The following is a 22,628-nucleotide window of genomic DNA, read 5'->3' on the forward strand; positions in this document are numbered from 1 at the left end:
TGGTATGATGTTATTATATGTATTAAGGTAACATATCATCTAGTTAAGATTCTTCAATTAATTGATTCAGATGAGAAACCAACTATGAGTTTTATATATTAAGCAATAAATTAAGTAAAAAAGAATATACAAATAAATTATTTTATATATTAAGCAATAGATTAAGTAAAAAAGAATATACAAATAAATTTTGGTTATGTAAAAAATTAGTACAATTTATCTATCTTACTAACTATTTATTTATTACTACAAGTTAATGCAAAATGTTTATTTCACTTTTATATCATTTAATTTAATTTGATGTTAATGTTAATGTTAATATTAATATTCTTATTATTATTTTGTAGTTATATACATATATGAAATATTATTAATGCAAGATGAGAACTTCAACTTCACAAACCTTTACATACAACAACTTATTATTTGAATCTTCATTATCATTATAATCTTAATTTTAAGGTTAATACCTACATTAAAATTAGATTATATCAATATTTAGAAATGATAGTGTCTGATACAAGTAAAAGGTGCAAATTAACTTATAACTTGATTCATTCAATTATATAAAAAGATTGTTCGCTATTGAGGCTGCTAAAACTACAAAGGATAATAAAAAAACTTGAGTTGAATGGTTAGATTCTTATAAGGATGAATCTTTAGAACTATAAAAGCTTGCAGTTATAGTTCAAAATGTTGTTTCTAGGCATCTTTAAATTTATCACATACATGTTTTTTATTTTTATATTAAAAGTAAATATTCACCTCATACATGTTTAATATCTCTATATTAAAAGTGAATAATAATAAATTATTATCCTTAATAGTATTTTGAATATTAACTTTTTTATCATAATTTTTAAACCCAACCTGATCGTCGACTCAGTCTAATGATCGGATTCTATATCAGATAAGTTGACCCGAGTCAACAAAAAAAAACAATACAACACCTATAGAAAACACATAATTAGTTACAATGCAACACTTATATAAATTAAATTAAATTTTAAACCAACAACATAAATTTAATTCAATATCCAAAACACAAATCAAATATAAATTTTAAAATATTTAAAACAAAACATCTAAAAACATAAATTTTAAATTAACAATACATTCACTTTTGTTAAATAAACACATTAAGTTCTTCGATATTCATAAGAGCAAAATTTAAATCAAATATTGATGAAATTGAGTCAATCTCATTAACATCTAATAAAACACCAACATACTCCTTTGAAACTTCATTGTCACAATCATCTTCAACCTCATTGATATTTATGACATTTACATTTAAAATACAATTAACAAATAAATATTATGTATTAAAAAATACTATATTTTAAATAATATTTATCACTAAATAATCAATCATTAATGATCATCATTTAAAGTATCTTGTATGGTCATTGTTGATAGAGCTTAGCTTCTTTAGTTGTCGAAACTAACAGATCATCTTTCACTATCCAATTTTCAATGTTACAAATTGTCTCAAAATTAATTGGATCATAATTTCTTTCTTTTCAATAATTTATATATATGTTAAAAGTGAAGGTAAACACAATATAAATATTAATAATACTACTAAATAAGATAAAATAAGGAATTAAAAGGAAAAAATACTTTTGTTTCAATCTTAGATTGCAGTGGACATAAACAAGGTTATTAAGCCTTTGGTGCTCCAATCTATTTCTATTCTTGGAGTGAATATGTTCAAAAATACTCTAATTTCTTTCATATCCCAAAGAACTACAAGTTTGCCTAAACACTCATATGGCCAAATGTTGTAGATTTGGAACATTAATTTCATATGTTATCCACCATTTATCTATACAAAAAAAATAATAAGTAAAATTATATCAAATAATATTTTTAAATATAAAAATTATATATCTAAAGGTATAAGAGTGTGATTATTTATTGAGATGATAGACCAAAGTCATGTTTAGCATTCGTAAACAACTTCATCTCACTTGTAATCGTACTTTGTAATAGTAGATTTTTATATGCATGCTTCTCAATAACATCTAAAAGTCTGAAAATGGTGCTTATATATTTATCCATTATATTTGCATCATATTGAATCAAGAATTCAACCAAAATATCATTGCACAAAGATTTCTATATAATTGTCTATCTCACCTATTATTGATAATGTCTATAAAGAGTTTCACTCTATCCTTTCTCTTTTGAAATCTTATCAACATTTCTTCTTTTGCACTATATAAATATTTCATTAAAGGTCTATTATCACCATCAATCATTCATAGAACTTGAACTAAATGTTTACTCATTCCAATAATTATTGCACATTCTTTCCAAAATAGAGAGTTTAACATACTTATAACAAACTTTTTTCCTTCACTATCTTTAGCATAAGCAGATGAGATCCATTCATTTGATGTCACTATATCTCTCAACTCATCTTTATGAGCTAAAATGTTTTGCAGTGCAATGAAATTGATAGCAAAACAAGTAGGAGATAGATGAAGTATTTCTTTTTCTCCAGTGAACTTTTTCATCAAATACAATGGATAACAATGATTGTAAATGTACTTGGTGATACTAAAAGCATGCTCAATAATAGAACAAATTGACTGCAATTTAACCACGTCCTAGAGTATGAGGTTAATGCAATGAGCAACACAAGAAGACCAAAATATTAAAGGAAATTCTTCCATCAATAACTTGTTAGCAGCAACAAAATTTGCAACATTATTAGTCACCATATACACAATGTTTTCTACTTAACACACAAAACAACATCTCTAAACAATTGATGCAACAATCTAGCGGTCTTTGAGACATTTGATAAATCCACAATTTTTTTTAAAAAGTGTTTCTTTGGGACAATTTACTAAGAATTTAATTAAAATACTCCTCTTTTGATTTGTCTATCCATCAGTCATTAATATGCAACTAGTTTTCTTTTAATCTCTCGATAACTCTCAACATAAATCTTCACTTCATCAACTGTTTTGCCAAGTAATAATTATGAATAACATGCAAGTTTGGTCCTTTATAACCAGGATCCATGGTCATTACAACATCTATGGCATGCTGATAATACATAGAGTTAACAGTATTAAATGGCACACATGTATCAATCATCCACTTCGCTGAAGCAAGATCACACCGTTCAATTGTTTCCTTCCTTTGCCAATAATTCTAAAGAGACTTTTGACCACAAGGAGTTGTTCCCGATATGAAATATGCCCTTAATGTTACAGATTTCTTCTACTTTCCATAACTTGTAGTCAATTGTTTCACAGTGTTGGTGCTTTTAATCTTTTTCTTTTTCCAACCTTTAGTGGTAACATATTTTTTTTAGTATTGACATCCTTATCATCATTATCATATTCTAATTGTCTAATCATTATCTCTTCATGCTTCTTTAATTATGCATTCAATGGATTGAAATCTGTTTATATTTCTCTAATTTTTTTTCTTTTAACATTTCTCGTAAGATTCAAAAGCATTTGATGCCGAACATTAGAAAGATATTTGTGACATTGTTCAACTTCTCTTTTAGCTCCAGCTAAATGCTGCTTAAATTAATTAATGTCACCACACACAAATAATTTAGCATAATATAAATATACTAATTTAAATTTTTTTACATCCAACATTAAGTTCAAGAGCTTCTCTATGATGACCTCATGCCAAATCTGTTCTTCCTCTACTACCACTTGACATGTAAATTGAAGATTAAGATTATTAGGCCATTGAAGTATCACTATTTAGAGTATTATCATCACATAAAGGCATTTTAAGGACCTAACTTAAATGAGAAAAAAAAACCCATGATATGAAAAATAAAGGTATAAAACAAGGGATCCTGTAGGAAGAAACATAAAATAAAAAAATCAATTCAAATAACAAAATTAGCAGAACAATTAGTAGAATATAAATATGAGAAACAAATAGAAGAAACAGAAAACACAAAAATTCCTCGTGCAACATTCCAATACATACTAGAAAATTATAAATAGGATGGAAAAAGGAAAATGCTTCTTTGAAGTTGTCTTTCAGACTTCAATTCTAGTTTCTCATTTTGCACACAACTTGGCACTGAAATAATTTATAAAAGAGAATATGATTTCAAGCCAAATCATATACTTTTATTGTATATTCAAATTGAGTAGCAACGCACTTTGCAATCCATTCATTAGAATAACAATGACTAACAAACAATTATAACCAACTAGATATAAGATGTGACCAGCAAAAAAACTTCTTTTCTTAGATTAATCACTACAGTGATCACAAAAAATGAAAAAATCCTAATAAACTGGATATCAATTCCTTATTGTTAAAGAATTTTCTAAGCATATAAGACAAGCCATAGTGGAAAATCCATTTTACCTACACAATTTATCAAATCATGACACTGCTGTCAAGATTTGGTATTCTTTGTGCATTTTTGCTTTATGAAATATTTGCATTATGTTCTTATATTAACTTACTTGATATTAATGCCTCGATTCTTGTCTTAAAAAAATCTTATTCTTTAAAATCTCGATAACATTCAATTTAACCTTGATTTTAGCATCTTCAAAAAAAAAAAAAGCAAGCCTAATAATTAGAAACAACCCATATAATATAGTCATTAAGGGAGGTAAACTGAAATTGTCTTTAAACATCAATGAACTAATTTCATGCAAGAGCTATTATAAATACAAAATAAAAAACACAAAAACTATCGGAATTGCAGAACATCAATAAATTGGTTGGCTAAGTTTTTTTTTGTCAAGCACATCAATAATCAAATGAACATAAAGAAGAAAAATGAGACACTTAACTAATATGAGCTTACAAAGAAATAGATCAAGAAAAATGAGGTAGAGGCTTTATTAAGTTGCGGAAAAGAAAAGAACAGAGAAACATATAGTGGGTGTGAGAATAGAATAGAATCAATGTCAAATCAAGAACCACAACAAAATCGATGCTAGATCAAGAGCTACAAGTTCAAAAAAGAGACAAAGAATAAAGAAAAGAGAGAGTGAAAGAAGGAAAGTCGTGAAGAGAAAAAAGTAGCATCAGCTTCATCTAGCCTTATTCATAGATTTAAAACATCAATCAAAAGTCTTCTACTTCTCTACTCTTCACGATTGAAATGGCTTTTTTTTTAATTAGGTTTTCTCTCTGTCTTCATCGTTAATCGTTTTGGCCTTATAATCGTAAAATGCTAAAACAACGTCGCGTCACATATATGTATATATAAAAAAGATTAGGTTTCAGCTAAGTTTACTCGAGTCGACCAGGTTTCGCCGGGCCACATCCCCGATGGGTTTTTACATTGACCCTGATATGTCCTAGGCCCAGGTCGATTTGTTGAGCTAGTTCGGGTTTTAAAACTATACTTTTTGTAGATTTTTTTATTCTTATAATAAAAGTGAATAATATATTTTCTTGTTAAAAATAAATTTTTAATATTTTTAAAATGTAAACTAAAATCCTTTAAAATTTTACAAAATATTTATAAAATCTTTACAATACTTTTTATGTTTTTAAACATTCAAACATATTTTTTTAGATGTTTTCTTAATTTTAAGACATGTTTTAATAATTTTTTGGATTTTTAGCCATGATGCAATTTGCAAGAAAACAAAGATTTAATAAAAATATTTTGTGATATTTTTTTAAAAAATTATGATATAAATTCTAAAACATGCCAAAAATAAAATTCACGCATCCCACACCTTTTTTTACTATTTTACTCACACATTCTTCAATCACATTTACAAGTTAGACAATCAAACACACAATAAACACATCAACATATAAAGACAAATAAAATCATTCCAAGCTCCAAAATCTATCTTCAGGAACATATGACTACCAGAATCAACCAGAAAAACTATCGGAACAGTGACGGCGTGTATACCACACTCCACCGTCAGTATCAACATGTGGTTGCAACTATTTAGGTGGTGGCCAAGTGGTAAGAACTTGGGACTAAGGGGTTTGCTCCCTCTGTGGTGTCAGGTTCAAGTCCTTGGTTGCTCATATGATGGTCACTAGAAGCTTATATGGTCATTAATTTTAGAGCTCGTGAAATTAATCGTAATATGTGTAAGTTAGTCCAAATACCCATATTAATCTAAAAAAAAAACATATGGTTACATCTGTCTTCATTGAACTATCCAGATATCCACATTAATCTAAAAAAAACATGTGGTACATCTTTCGTCTCCATTGAACTAGGAAACATGGTGGATTAGGTGGATCCTTTCTTCCTATTTGTATAAAAATACTTAACGATGAGAGTCAATGTTACCTGCAAAATCAGAAAAGAAATCCACAAAGTTTCGGTTGAATCTTCTTTCTTTGCTGACTGGCCTCCCTCTTTCTACAAAATCTTCGCAAAAGTTGTAAGCATAGGCTGCTTAAATAGTATAGTCTTTGGTTTGATGGAAAAAAGGTCTTTGAACAATTCTCTTACCCGTCGTGGAATTTCGGTATAGTCCTGCACAAACCAGTGCTTAAATTTATACAGAAACTGACGAGGTTTTTCTTATAGCTGACTCCAGTAATGCGCTCGCAAATACAGAACATGGGTGAGAAACCAATCCCAAGTTGATGTCCTTAATAGGATCTTGAACTTCACCATCATCCTTTTTCTGGGTGGCCCTAAAAGGAACTCTCGTAAGGTCTACGGTAGAGAATCCTCTTCATGTTTGTATATATGAATTCGATCGAGCCAGTATTATTCCAAGAAGTGAAAATTGTAGTTGTGGTGATGGCCAAAATATGGTGTAAAGAGGATGGGATGCACATATTGATTTGTATCTAATCACATCTCGGTAATGCATTGTAACTAGGTTTTGCCCTTGCCATAAAAAAAAATATTGGTTGAGTTTTCTTGGTTCCAACAACTATAAAAAGAGATGCATTCTTTAAAAGACTCAATTCTATTCTTGTCCTACAAAATAGAAAAAAAATATGGAAATTATTTATTAGGAAATTAACTCTTATTCCATCTTATACAGTTAAACAAGTAGCCACAGGCTAGAAAAACTCAATTTCTTTGAGGCTTTTGTTTCATGAAAAATAAATTTTTAAATTTTTATGTATTTATTTATTATTAAAAAAATTAATCAAAAATACTTTTTAGATAACGAAAAATTTAACTTAATTTTCAAAAAAAAAAATTATTATGGACTGAAAATAGTTTTCAAAAATTATAAAACTTCAAAATCTTTTATTATTTGTTGATTATATTAAATTTAGTCATTAATCTTTTGATTTCAATATTTTTGTTATATATATATTTTATTTTTTTTATTTTATCTCTTAGAATTTAATTTTTATATCAATGTTAGTCCTTATTCTTTTTAATTATTATTTTTTTCTTTTATTCTTATCTTAATTAAAAAAATTATTTATCAAATTAGATCCTTATTCTTTTTATTTATATTTATTATATTTGAAATAATTTATAAAATTAAATTATTTTTTTAATTTCATCGCACTCCAACTTTTTATCTGTTAAATATACTCTCCATTCTTTTAATAAATATGAAAAATATTAAAATAATAATAATTAATTTTTTAGCTTATTTTTTATAAGATTATCAAATATTAAAAAATATTTTTCATAAAATCCACTTTTCAAAATGAATCCTTTTTAACTTTCAAGTTAAACATGAAAAACTCTCAACCAATATTCACTCTATTTTTCAGTCCATAAAGTCCATTAAACAATTCCCAAAATTTCGATCTGTCCCCTGATCTCTAACTATTGTTCTGTGCGAAATGTCGGTCTCAAGACACGTTACAATCGTGTTATAAATCCATTTATTAAGAGACTCATTAGGACAATAATATATACTACTTTTTGTTTATTTTGTATGTCAAAACAAATGTTGAACCATTGGATGCATCGCCGTATCAGAAAGATGCCAGCAGAAGACATCGTTCATAAATCTTTTTTATTTTTTTAAGAATTCATTTTAGAAGGCAAAAGAATCAAATAGGTCATATATAGGACATGAGAAATCAAACAGAAGTGTCAGAACTCCATATATTTCAAAGTAAGTGTGAGATGGTGTTCTTGTCCACCGAATGAAGTTGTTGTCTGCATCAAAACAGGATATCTCCATCTTTTAGGCGTCATTCTTCTTTATATATACACTGTCTGATGCAAATTCATGTCAGGGGAAGAGAGGATGGAGATTGCAGTAGATGAAAAGGAAGCAACCCAAAAGGTTGCAAGCAAAAAGGGTGGACTAAGGACCATGCCTTTTATTATAGGTGAACTAGTTTTTTTTTTTTGTACAAGTCCTCTAGGATATATTTTAAATGCAAAAGATGTTAATTTGATCGAGCACATGTTCTGATTGTGTGATTATAATGATCTTCGCAACATTATTCACAACATTATGTAATTGATTTTAGAGAACACAGGATCATCTGATGAATTTTGTGGAATTCTTATTGAATATGCAGCAAATGAGACATTTGAGAAGGTTGCAGGGGTGGGGCTTCAAGCAAACATGATCTTGTACTTACGAAATGAATACAACTTAAGTAATGCTTCCGGGGGCTACATACTATCTCTGTGGGTAGCAGTATCATATTTTATGCCCATCCTAGGGGCTTTCATTTCTGATTCTTACTTGGGTCGGTTTACTGTGATTGCGTATGGAACAGTCATCAGCCTTCTTGTAAGCAAGTTTTATATAATTTTATTTTTACCTTATTTATTTATTGCTATGATCAATCTGAAAATTGTTGACTGTGGCATACAGTATCAATAACAGTCATTGCTGTGTTGTTGATCTATAATAAGCGCGTTCCCGTGTGACTATGTCACTATTTCTTCTTTCAGGGAATGATTGTATTATGGTTAACAGCCCTTATTCCACATGCAAGGCCTCCCCATTGTGCCCAAACTGATGATGATTTGAAAGATTGTGTATCGCCAAAGCTAGGACAGTTTTTGCTTCTATTTTCATCGTTTGCTCTATTGGCCATTGGGGCTGGTGGCATTAGACCATGTTCCTTGGCCTTTGGAGCAAACCAGATTGATGATCCCACCAACCCAAAAAACCAGCGTACATTGCAAACCTTCTTCAATTGGTATTATGCTTCTGTTGGAATCTCAATCATGATTTCAGTGCTAGTCATAGTAGCAATTCAAGATGAAGCAGGCTGGGCTGTGGGCTTTGGAGTTGCAGTGGGGTTCATGCTCTTGTCAACTATCTTCTTCTTTTTGGGTTCTTCACTATACGTTAAAGTCAAAGCAAACAAGAGCTTGATAGCTGGCTTTGCCCAAGTAGCAGTTGCAGCTTGGAAGAAGAAGAACGTTGCTTTGCCACCAATGGAGTATGCTACATGGTACCATCACAAGGGCTCAAAGTTTGTCGCACCAACAGAAAAACTTCGGTACAATCGTATATCAATGAATATTTTATCATATATGTTTTATGCATACTCGTAGTGCTATAAATTCTTTGGTCATCATTCATTAATTTGAATTTATGATAGTGATCATGATGCTGTACTATGGGTGCCCTATGCTTTAGAGTGTCGAGAAGTTACAGGTATCTCTGTCCCTTCACAGGTTTTTGAACAAAGCATGCGTCATTGGAAATCCTGAGAAAGATTTGGACTGTGATGGATTGGCTATAGATCCATGGAGACTCTGCACGGTTAAACAAGTAGAAGAGCTAAAATCACTGATCAAAGTCCTCCCCATTTGTTCCACTGGCATCATGATCGCAGTGACTCTAAACCAACACGCATTCCCTGTACTCCAAGCCACCACCATGGACAGGCACTTCATAGGGAACCTAAAAATCCCAGCAGGCTCTTATGTTGTGTTTACAATCCTTGCTTTGACAGTATGGGTTGCCGTCTATGATCGACTTTTAGTCCCATTGTTATCCAAGTTCACCAATAGACCTCAAGGACTCAGCCATAAGCAACGTATGGGTATTGGCATAGTGATCTCATGTATAGCCACTGCAACGGCAGGAGCAGTGGAGAATAAGCGACGAGCTACTGCATTGAGACAAGGGTTGGCAGATCATCCGAGGGATGTCGTTGACATGTCTGCAAATTGGCTAATTCCACAGCATTGCCTTGTCGGTTTAGGAGAGGCTTTCAGTGCAATTGGGCAGATAGATTTCTTTTACTCTCAGTTTCCGAAGACCATGACAAGCATTGCAGTTGCTCTTTTCTCACTCGGTATGGCAGTAGGGAACTTAGTGGCCAGTCTAATCATAGGAATTGTGGATGATGTGACCAGAAGAGGAGGGAAAGTCAGTTGGGTATCAGATAACCTGAACAAAGGTCACTATGATTATTATTACTGGCTTCTTTCCCTCCTGAGTCTAGTGAATTTCTTCTACTATTTGCTATGTGGTTGGGCTTATGGGAGCGAGGATAGGGAGGAATATGATGATGGAGAAGCCATGGAAGAGGTAGAAATGCACCCATCTGTGGGATCTCCAATCAGACATTTTGGTGTTTGATGCTTATTCATTATTGGATTGCCCTTGATCTTAATGTCCTCCATGTCACAACGAATGGCGAACAGTATTTGATTTGTGAAAATGAGTGATATCTTCCCTTATTTTTCCTAACTCGGATGATTCGGCTAGCTTTTATATATATATATATGTTGACTAATTTTTTAGATTGGTAAATTTTTAAAAATAAATTCAAAATTTAACCAATTAAATTACATCTTTTAAAATTAAAATATATATATATATTTTTTTTTTTATTTACGTGGGCTGTCCGGGCCAGTTTATACACATCACGACTAATCCTCACGGTCCACTGAACATCCTGCAAGCTCAGTGAGCAGGTAAGGCACCTGCGGAGGTGACAGGCATACGCGGTAAGACTCGAACCCAAGTGCGAAGAAAAAGAACAAGCCTCTCCTACCACTGGGTTAGAACCTCGTGTGTAAAATATATATTATATATATATATATATATATATATATATATATTTTACAGACCATGGATGGATTTTGTCATGGTTTTTTTCACTAAAAGGAAGCAATTGAAGAAGCAAAACCAGCGCAGAAATTCATTGTACGTACTGTCTTTTTTTAGAAAAATCGACACTATCGAACAAATATATACTTTATTATTTTGAGGGAAATCAACCTTGTCCACAAATATTTGTCCAAAAATGAAAATAGAGTCGATGTTTTCTACTGTAAATGGTAACACAAACAAGCCAAATGAAAATGACTTTATAGCATGATAAAGCTTCCTGTTATGCATGCATTTCTATGATTATAAATTGTTCCAAAAATAGCACTTTCAAATAAATCTTAGAAGGAAATAACAAAGAAGTAGAAATAAACATTATATTATTATTTAAAAAACTAAGATAACATTATTTTTAACTGTTTAAAAAACAGTATCCATACATTCACGTGCAGATGTGATATCATAGACAGAGGCTAACACTTTGTCAGATACAGTACCATTGATCCAACATAGTTTGATTGATACAAGGTGCCCAACGTTAAGTGGAGCAAAGTTCACATCGGAGGTAGCAGCATAAGAGATTAAAGCCATAGCAAATAGTAGTGAAAGGTAGACAATTTAGGCGCACCATGAAAACTAAACGGAAATTTATAAGAACGAAGAATTTGCAATAGAGTTCAAAAAAATACAGTAGTTATTGTTTATCTGCAGAATTAAAGTGCTGAGGAGACAAGGGAGAATTTGAATTTGGCTGAAATTCCTGAGCTTTACATTCAATAAAACTAGCTTCCTCAAGACTTTAATCAATACTACTTGAGCAATCCAATTTGATGGGTATGCACAATGAGCCAGAATCACAGATATTATCATATGAAAACTTGCGCCAAGTGTACGGCAGCTGTTTCCAATAGATGAAGTCACTGTTAAAATACCATGATATGTTCCTCAATCCTTTAATCTCATTTTGATGCAAAAATGTCTTCTAAATCTTTGTACAACCGATTCGGTTTGGACTCGAAATCTGAAGAGGTCTTTTGAGAAGAGCTCCCACTCCATTTGTTTGTCCAAAATCCACTCCATTTAGCTCGACTGGTTGAAGGATCATTCTGTGATCCACTTCTTTCTTTGCTGAACCTGACCCTCGCTAATTCTCTTAGTTGTTTCTACCATGGTTTATTTGGCGTGCCAGAGCCCTTTCTCCCTGAGATTTTGTTTCTGTCAACGGAAGAACCAGTCTCTCCCCCAGTTTCTCCATCACCATGCTGTCTAGCTGGTAGTTTGCTTTCCAGGTTTCGGCTCAATCTTCTCGGAATGAAAAGCAAGAGAAATCCAATTGATGCAGTTTTCAAACCTGTCAAGAAATCCTGCTCAGAGGGATCCAGCCACTTTATCTGTCTATACAATGTGTACCATTCATTGACCATTTGTGCCAAGAATCCAATTAAAAAAAGTAAAATCATGAAGTTTCCAACTCTGGTTTCTTCTCTAGTCGATAATTTCTTCTTCAAGAGAATGAAACAAGTAGCAAAAATACTAACTTGGCTGGTAACAGAGATTATCTCAACCAGTTGGACCTTTTTCTAGAAGGCTTCTTAAGGACAAGGAAGAAGAGCTGAAAGAAAGTGATGGACAATAAGACAGGCTGTTGGAGTTTTAGAGGACCAGTTATCCAGGCAGGCACCAGTCAGAATGCCCAAAGAAACTCTCTTGACTGACTCAAGCAGGGTGTAGTATATTCTACGAAGTCCAAACAGCTTCTGTATAAATGGTGCTTCTGCATCTTCTGTTTCATCATCAGAGACAATGATACGATCCCCTTGCTTGCGGGGAACCCCAGCAATTTGTGAGAGCATGTATTTAGGGGGCCTCCTAGATCTTCAAATAAAGGACCTAACCTGATTAGATATACAGAGTTTGATTTATTCTTCCATGTCCACTGGCCTCTCCTACCAGGACCTAAAGTTACTTGGGTAATATCTCGATACCAGTGAAATATCTGACCTTCTTGATGGATTTCCTTGTACTGAAGTAGCTTTCCAAAAGTGATTCCAATAGAAAGAATCAGGAGCAAGGCCAGCAGTAAGAATCCCACCACACCCAGCAGCAAAATGCCAACTATAATCCCTAATGCTGTCCCTCCTTGAACCATAAAATAAAAATCAATTAACTGTAACAGGTTGTATACGTTTGGGGAAACAGGTATGTAAAGAGTGTAATACAGTTGGATGCTGTGATAGAAACAAATATCAATCAATGTGATGGATCAACATCATTTCCAACAATGAATGGAAGTTTAGTGCGTAGATCTTCAACCTTGTATGCATCTAGTGTATAGCAGTACATACAATAGTAGTGATGTATAGTCTAAAGAATAGTCTATAAGAGAAAGATACTACAAGAAAAAATCAGAGATGGAGCTTAGAAGATGGCATCAAAGGGTTTCGGTATCCACATTTGTGAAGAAAACCACTCTGACCTATTGAAATAAATTTGTAGGATTCCAAACATTCGTTTAGATTAGTATCATCAATAGATCAAAGATATTCCATTATGGGTTTCCACACTGAAGTATTAAGCAATAGTTTAACATGAGGGGCCTATGATCATATAGGGATTGGAAAAGGCATCACATGTTACAACAATGATAAACTATTTCCCATGCAGCACCTCAAAAAAATGAAAGTAAAATATGGTTTTATATTTTCAACTAAAAAAAGTGACGGTCACATAAGTACATGAAAAGGATATAAATGATTTAATTGGAAAAATAACAAGAGTGGAAACAACTAAATTTTTTCTGGAAGCTTATATTTACTCCCTGTGGAATGCATAGACGAGGTGATATATAAATGGAAGAAAAATGAAAATGAAGGTTACCTCTAACTAGAGAAGCTGAGGCCTTGCAAATACAAGGTAAAGCAAGAACAGTGAGAAATATCTCAAATCTTGGGAAGGTCTGTGCTCCATAGTCCCTCTGCTTATCAGTAATTCTTTTCCTTAATTTTATAATAAATACGAGTATGACATGGAGCAGTACCAAACTGACACTAATTACAGCTAACCAGAACATGCTTCTATCAAAATCCCTCCATCTGCCAGCGATAAAAGAGTAAAATATTATCTTCCAGCACTTGAAAGAAGGTCCAAGCAGGAATTTCTCATGATAAAAAGAAAGACAAAAATACCATAAAAAATACAAGGAAAAATAAAGCAATTGGAATTCACATTAACTGTTTTGATCATGAACATCGTTTTGCAATAAAGCAAGATGGTTAACCAAAAAATTTAGCAGCACCTATGCAAAATAATCAAATAAATGAGCATTTTATGTGGGATGTTCTTGGTAATTTTCCTTTTTGATAAACACGCACATTTATAATGGCTGTTTGTGTATCAGTGAGCTTTCATCATGTCTCTAGCATGACAAGAGTGGAGAGCATATTGAAAAAATAACAAAAAACATTACAAAATCCCACCCATTCAAATGTTGTGGATCCATAATATGTTCTGCTCCTGGTTTAAAATCTTGACTCTGCATACAAATAATGGAACCTCTCATTTATAATAACAGCTATTTGAAACTGAAAACAAGTGTCTGGAAAATGGTTCCTGACCTCAAAAAATGATATGCACTCCATTGGAGCAAGGGGCAATCCATACACCAGAGAAGACTTGTTCCCACTCTTCCCTCCCAGTTGCATGTTCTGGGATATATTATGAGTTTTTGAGATGTAGGAATTTACACCAGAAGACGAATTTGATTTCACCATGATTGGTTGAATACCCCCAGTTTCCCATGGGAGAATGAAGTAGGGAATGCTCCATTGTAAACCTTTTGCAAACTCATAATATTCGACTGGCAGAGTAACAGCCAACCATCTTGACAGCGCAAAAACCTGAATATGGCACATGCTTCTCTGTATATATAAAACAAATTCTCTTAATTTTCATGATGATGGAAATGGACAGCTCACAAGCTTCTATTATTCCATTCACAAAAGATATAAAATTCAATAAAGGATGGACGTTTACACTTTATAAATTTCATTCCACTAATTTCAACACCAATTTATCTCTAGCAAATTACAATTAATAACTATAATCTCATGAATATAAAAGACAATTGTGAAAATATTGAAACAATGTCCCCAGTATCTGAAAATACTTCGAGTTGAGGTGCAGAATTGTTGTCTTTTAGAAATCTTTCTGATTTATAAAGTAATCAGGAAGTGCAGAACATAAATTTTAAATTTGGAGGGAAACCTTTCCAGCCCAAATGTAAAAGACCATTAGAAATTGTAAAATGCCAAGAAAAACCATGTGAATACCATAGATAACTTTTAGGTTAGTATCATACAAAAAGATTCCTTCTAGGTTCAGCTGTCAGTAAAGGAGACGGTCTTGAAAATGCCCCAGCAGAGAGAAGGCTAGCAGTTGACAGAGTGATTAGCCCAGAAGCAAGAGAAGTAGCAAGGAAACAAGCAGTTGCAAAAGCAGAGATTACGGATGATATCATTGACACAGAATCTGAAAATATATTTCAGAGTATATATAAGCAAACACCCATAAAGATCCAAGGAAATCACCTGCAAGACATATACAAGGCATACAATACGAAACGGAGAGTATATAAAGAAAAATGAATTTCTTACGTCGTCTCACTTGTAAAATATTAGATGCTAGATTTTTATTTCCAGCAACATCCTCAGTTACATTTTGAGGAACACTGACAGAAACAACATCATCATCTGCTTTTACCTCAGCAATGTATTTGCTCCTACTTATTTCATGAAGCTGGATTGCATTAAAACAAAAGAGTAAACTGTTTCACAAAACTATTAGAAATATTCATTTTGTAGAACTATTTTATTGTGTTTGTGGTGTGAGTGAGAGTGAGAATGCGTGCACATGCCCTCATTTTTGTGTAGGTTCGTAATTGTAACACACGAGTTAGTAAGAGTTGGCTCACCCCTGCAAATGACCCCCTCCAATAGATAGAAAAGAGGAGTTGAAGCCAAATGCTGGCTTCATGAACTTAATTGATATTGGAATGCTATGTTCCCCTGTCCTTGTATTAGACAATGTACTCAGAATCACAACAGATCTTTGAGAATCTGAAACTTGCATTATACTCATATCAGAAGATTATAATGATATCTCAAATATCTCATGTAAACATGTTTAGCTCAATTAATGGTAAAGGGACAAAAAAATTATAATCAATCTGAAAGTTTTCAATTTCAACAGGAAAGGGAGAGAATATGAAACCTAAATTTTTTAACATGTTTTTTATCCTTTTTTATAACCTCTTATAACTATAGTAGATTGTACCGTAAAGAAAAGTAGATGGGGCAATTGGAGAAACTGAGGTCCCTGGCCTGCTTATAATAGAATTTGAAAGAAGGCTGATTGTAACGATTGCAATGCCGGATAAATTTGCAACCTGAAAGAAGACAGCACAAATGCAGTAAGCATCAAAACATACGAGCAAAAAATGGTGCAAAGACAGAGATATGAGCATCAAGACAAACAAATTAACTGCGGACACAAATTGACCTGAAAGCCAAATTTTTGGTTCATAAGGTTTTCTCCACTTATAGGAAGAAGCACTCCCTCACTTGTGATGAGAGAATTTAGAATTTCAGCAGATGAATTCAAAATAGGTCCTGAGAAGTACAAGTAAAACTTCAAGTTATCATGACCATTGGTTGCTTTGACTGTTCTGATTTCATTATTAAGTTGAAGTAGCTTCTCTGGAATGTGGATACTCAGGTCAACAAACACGCTTCTTCTATCTGTAGAATAAACCAATTGAACAGAGCAAGATGAGAAAACTTTCATGGAAACAGAAATGGATGAAACAAAAGGCTGGAAAAAGATCCTTGACTGAAGTCTTCCAGTATGTTCAATTCTTAAGTGAGAAATACAGAAACAAACTGCCTCTATATAGCTATAAATAAAATTTTATAACGCAAGAATCCAATATAAAAGGGATGCAAAATTTTAACAGTTCAACTTCTGTTAGTTGCATGCATAAAAATATAAATTTGGTTTAAACCTGCTTGTTGAGCTCAAAGTAGAAAACAGTTTTGACAAAAAATGCTGCACATAATGGTTCCAGAAAAGAATTTGAGAAATGAACAACAAAACTCACCAAGATGCACAAAGAAACTTGAATTGGCAGCTCTTGTAAATCTGTTTCCAGCAGCATCAGTACAGAAGTTCTTATCCATTACCAGTATCACACGTCCATACAGAACACTAGGAGACAAACCCACCAGAAGAGTATATTTCAGATTTGGTTCCAGAACAGTGAGAGAGGATGGTATTACTTGGCCAGCACCATAGATTATCAGCTGTAAATAGATGCATAGAAATCCATAAGAACTAGTTTCATCAATACTTCTCTTGAACAAAGAGTATGTAGCATCTCAACTCTTCTTTATAGACATAGGAATACTATTAGCTGTATATTGATCCATCCAACAATAACCTTGCCTCAATCCAAAACAAGTTGGGATCGCTATATGGATCCCTTAGATCAAGTCCTCCTCAATATCAAGAGCCTTAAATTTTGCTCTATGAGAACCAAGATACTCATGTTAAGTCTGAAGATCGTAAGAAACTTCACTATAAAATAGATCAGCAGATGAGCACACAATATTTTCAACAATGCTTACCTGGCAATCAATATTATTGAGGATTTCTAGAATCTATACTTAAGACACTCATGTGAATCAAACAAAACTATACTTAAGCAATGGGAAATATAAAAGGTAGTTTCCTATCCTGATACCACAATTATAACTATGAATAGCTAATGCATACCATTAACATTGAGTGAGAACACAGAAAAAAGGGAGGTTACTATAATTTCATTGAACAACTACTCACATTGCACGCATTCACAGATGAACATCCAAAACCTCCTCCTTCAGTACAGGGTTCAGTGAAAGAAATATTTACATAGACATTAAGAGCATTTGTAAATGATTTTGATGCAGTTATATACGTTGTTGGAGGTATGGTATCTGCAAAAAGGATAACTGATATCAGCAAGAAATTCAAAGTCTCTATAGCTTCCATGTTCCAAAATATACAACTGTGAATTTACAAAGACTTGCATACTCAATAGCAGGCTTTGTAACTTCATAAACCTTGCTTTCTTCGTTGACAGCATTTGTTTATAAGCAAGAGCTAATTCAGTATTCTTGTTTTGTAGATTTGAAGTGTGATTAAGCTTTCCCAGGGCAAATGTCAGCCAAAAAGTTGTACGTTTGTGAAGAAAATAAACGAATTTCACAATATTGAATCGAAAAGAATGAAAGAAGGTTTCTTAACCAACAGTCCAGTTATAGGTAGCACAGCCAACTCCTTGAGACCCATTGATGCAGACCTTAAATGTATGGTTTCCATCCTGCAAACCCTGGTATGAAACCTTAGTAGCTCCGCAATCAGATTCAGAGCCGCTATCTAGCTGCATGCATATTATTCAGTTACAATAACTTACAGCCAAAGAAGAAGAGGGATTCGATTGAATGAACCAGCAACGCTATTAAACCAGAAGATAGAAAGAAAACCGAATCTTCTAACATTTTCTCCAGGTTCTTTTTCCAGGGATGAGTTTTCTTCAAATGGTTGATAAGAAGGTCTTAGTTTTTTTTACATTCACAGGTATGATGATTACTCAGCACTAGTGAAGACCCAACAACATATCAGCAAATCCCCGGTGCAGATTTATTTACAAACTCGCCAAACTGAATACTTGCCTAACCTCAAAAGAACATAATGCCTAAGATACTAATTCAACTGTGTAAAGGAAAGAGAGAATAAAGCAGCACCAAAAAACTATTAATCAAGAAGAAGAAGAAAAGGAAGTATCATCCAAAATAAAGTACGCAAAAGCAGCAACAAATGTGTAAGTTCAGAAATGAACTAACCTTGGAACTGAAGCTACAGTTTGTGCAGGAGTTCACATCCCCACCCACTAAAACTTGAAACTCAAATGTGGCTATGTTCAAGTGTGAGAATGCATGAGGTGCCTTCAAGAACTTCACAAATACCTCTGCATCTTCACAAAGAGCTCTAAAGCACAGAAATAAAACTGCCCAACAAAGCAAAACCAGCCATGAAAGTTTGGGCCGACCCATGTCGGTAAAGAGTCTAAATTGATGACTGTAGCATGTAAAGGCTGAAATCTACAAGACAATGAGAGACATTTGTGTCTAGAGACATTGTCTGAAGTTAAGGATCACGGACGGGCATTGTATGGAAATAGGACTGAAAAATTGTTGTAAAAAAAGGACAGAGAAGGGTTAGAAGAAATAATGGAAGTAAGAGAATGGATTAGAATAAGGTTTTATTGGATGATGAAGGATGTGTTAAGGAAATTGCACATGAGACTGACACTGCTGTTTCAGCAAAGATAAGAGTCAGTGAGATAGAGAGAGAGAGAGAGAGAGAGAGGGAGGGAGGGAGGGAGGGACTCCTCGGGACGTAATTTATATTTGAAAGAAGACAGGCAACGCAATGACAAAGACGCATCATTTCTGAGTTTGCCATAAAATCTTGACAGGGACTGAAAGTGTTCAAGCTTTCTGTCGAAATTTGGAGAAAATGTATTTCCAAAACTAGTACGGTTACGAGGCTCAGTTTATAATCAAATAAAAAATCAAAGCTTAATTCCCCCATAAATTTAATTTATTAGTCAATGATAAAATTTAAAAAAATTCAATTTAATAAAAATATAATAAAATGATTTGAGTATATTTAGATTAATTTACAAAAAAAATTTAATCAAATAATAAAATAGAAAATAAATTGAAATAAATAATTTAATTTATAATGAATCAAATATTAAAAATATTGGATAAAAAAAATATAAAAAAATCAATTAAGTAAGTAGATAAAAAAAATTGAGTAAATTAAATTAACCTACTAAACTCGTAATATAAGTTATGAGACTGAAATAATCATAAAAAAATAAAAGCACATCACAATAAATTATAAAATCTAATATCCAATAAATCATGTATTTAATGATGAAATTAAAGGAAAAAAAACATAAGTTTTTTAATTAAAAAAGCATTATTTGATTGAAACAAAACGACCGGAACAGAATCAAAACATTCCAAACAGAATTTGGATGGAATTTCTTGAACATGCCAAGACTTTGAGTGAGATGAAATATGTTTTGATTTGTTCTGTATTTTGAACTAAAATGAGATGTATCGGCTATTTTAGCATATATATAAAATTTATTGAGACACGCATGTATTACATCCACATATAATAGTCGTGAATGTAATGTATTGTGAAACCTCCTTCTGCTTAATTTTAAAATTCATAACCCTTTTTCTCTTTTTATTTTTCCCTTCCCTTATTTCATCATTTTCCTTTCTTCTCTTTCTTAGCCTTAAATTTCTCTCTCCACTATGAAAAACCCTGTATCTTTATTACGATAGACCTTATCTCTCTTTCTCTCTCTCTTTTTTTATTGTCAATTAAGACATATATGTACCATATGCACTAGTCATATATATAGTATATATGTGACTGCTTGATTTTAAAATCCATAACCTTTTCTTTTTTTTTCTTTTCCCCTCCCTTTATTTTTTTCTTCATTTTCCTTCTCTCTCCTTACAATGTCCTTTAAAGATTAGCCCATTAATCTCCCCCTCCATCATGAAAAAACCCTCTCTCTCCTTTTATTGCAACATAACTCATCTTTCTCTATTTTTATTGTTGATTTTCTCTTTATTTTTCTGCCTACGACAATCTTTCTAACTCATCATTGTTACTACAACCACCTACAAAAGCCACATTAAACCAATTTAAGGTATAATTCATCTTTTCCCTTTATTAATTTCATTTTTTGTTAGGCTAATTTATGAATTTTTTAGGATTAAAGGTTTTGGAGGTTTTGTTGATTTTGCTTAAATTAACTATAATTTAGCTTAATTAGTTATAAAAATAGTCAATTTATATAAATTGCAGTGAGAAATATCGATGAATTATGTTATGTTGATTATGTTAGGGTTTTAGGGTTTTTTAATTTATCACTAGCATTGTAATTCAATTAATTTGCTATATTGATAAATTAGCATGTGTTTTGTTGTGTTTTTCATATAATATATCTTATATAGTATGAGTATTATGTAAGGTGATACCATCATCGATATTAATAAATGATATCACTTACCATAAAGAAAGTATTGAGTTATCTAGTTTAAGATTAGACAATTCATTTATTGAACTTAAAGTTTTAGTAAGTTAAGGGATTGGTTGGAATTTGTCTAAAATTAACATCGACATTACTTGGATGTTGCTAGGTGGAGATCATCTAAATTGTTATGTCATTCTGCCTATTATTAGTTATATAAGTTTTAACGTATTGATGGGGTTAGTCATCGTAAATGATTTGTAAATGTTAGAGCTCACTTGAATAGTAAATCTAAATAAGAAAACTCATTTAGTTTGGAGTTCACTCAGGTCCTAAGTTACAATCAAAGGATCACACAAGTATTATAAGTAGCAGGTCCTTCTAGGATAGATAATAATGAAATGGATATAACATCAGCTTAAGAAATTATACATATAGAAGCTTAGTTATGTATGGTATTTGTTTTATATTGTTGTAATGAATTTGAACAAAGTGATAAGAAAGATAATTATCATGTCGATGATGAAGTTAAGGAAAATGAGCAATATAAGCCCATAAAACAAACAATAAGACATCTTATTCTTGAATTTGAGAATATCAGTAGATCTGCTCATATAAAAAGTTTTTATTAGATTTTATGTCATAGGAATTCATGCTTCATTATTGAGTTGGAGGTTACATAAATATTCTGAACTAAAGCTAATTTAATTAATACAATTAAGCAATGACATATAAAAAATACATTATAATACAAGATGCAATATTTAACCATAATTTATGTTTAATTATACCTCATCATCATGCACCCATATATCTAGATGAGCATTTTGTTCATATGTAATCAAGGTTGGATCTTTCAAGATTAGTCACCTAAAAAACATAAATATCGATCATAGTTTGATTGCAGCTAAAAAGTATAAATATTGATCATAATTTGATTACAATATTACTAATGCAGTGAAGGCATGAAACCCACATGTTCCATGTTCATATAATAAAGACGTTATTAACTCTACGAGATGTGGTTATACTAGTCAATATTTTGATTGATGGAGCTCCTATCACTAACCCTACAACTTTTAATAAAAATAAAATGTGTCTCCATTTACCAGGACATATATCTTTTAGTCAGGGATATAAGAGATTATATTAGGTTAATATAGTTAAAGAAGAATTTTGAAACTGCCTGGAAGGCTCGATGTAGATTGTGTTGCATTATTATGCTAAACCATACATAATGCGTATGTTTAGAGGCATGATCTTCATTGGTTTGATAGTCAATGCAGTGTCATGTTACTTTTTATCACTACTTGAAAACTTTATTATCATTCATAATTGTAGTTAAGGCTCGAAGATACTTGATTATTTGTATCATCGACCATGTCATGCATGCATATAAAAAAATAGTAGATATTTATTATTTCTAAATGTATAATTGATATTATATTTTAAATAATATTTTTATTTTAAATATTTACTAATATTTTAAATTATGATTATGGAGTTATGGT

At 32.0% G+C, this 22,628-nt stretch overlaps 1 protein-coding gene and 1 pseudogene across 1 annotated transcript; one reads left to right on the top strand and one right to left on the bottom strand.

The window, feature by feature from the left end:
- Positions 1-8,153: 8,153 nt before the first annotated feature.
- On the top strand, positions 8,154-10,535 carry LOC105136755 (protein NRT1/ PTR FAMILY 1.1-like). Its single transcript, XM_011042213.1, has 4 exons — positions 8,154-8,256; positions 8,452-8,669; positions 8,834-9,390; positions 9,569-10,535. The coding sequence occupies exons 1-4, from the start codon at positions 8,154-8,156 to the stop codon at positions 10,479-10,481; spliced, it is 1,791 nt and encodes a 596-aa protein (XP_011040515.1). The 3' UTR covers positions 10,482-10,535.
- A 1,046-nt stretch (positions 10,536-11,581) lies between these two features.
- Positions 11,582-19,398, bottom strand: LOC105136732 (uncharacterized; annotated as a pseudogene).
- Between the last annotated feature and the right edge of the window lie 3,230 nt (positions 19,399-22,628).

Source organism: Populus euphratica, unplaced genomic scaffold (genome assembly GCF_000495115.2).
Source record: "Populus euphratica unplaced genomic scaffold, PopEup_1.0 scaffold60.1, whole genome shotgun sequence".
In the NCBI taxonomy this organism is placed as follows: Eukaryota; Viridiplantae; Streptophyta; class Magnoliopsida; order Malpighiales; family Salicaceae; genus Populus; species Populus euphratica.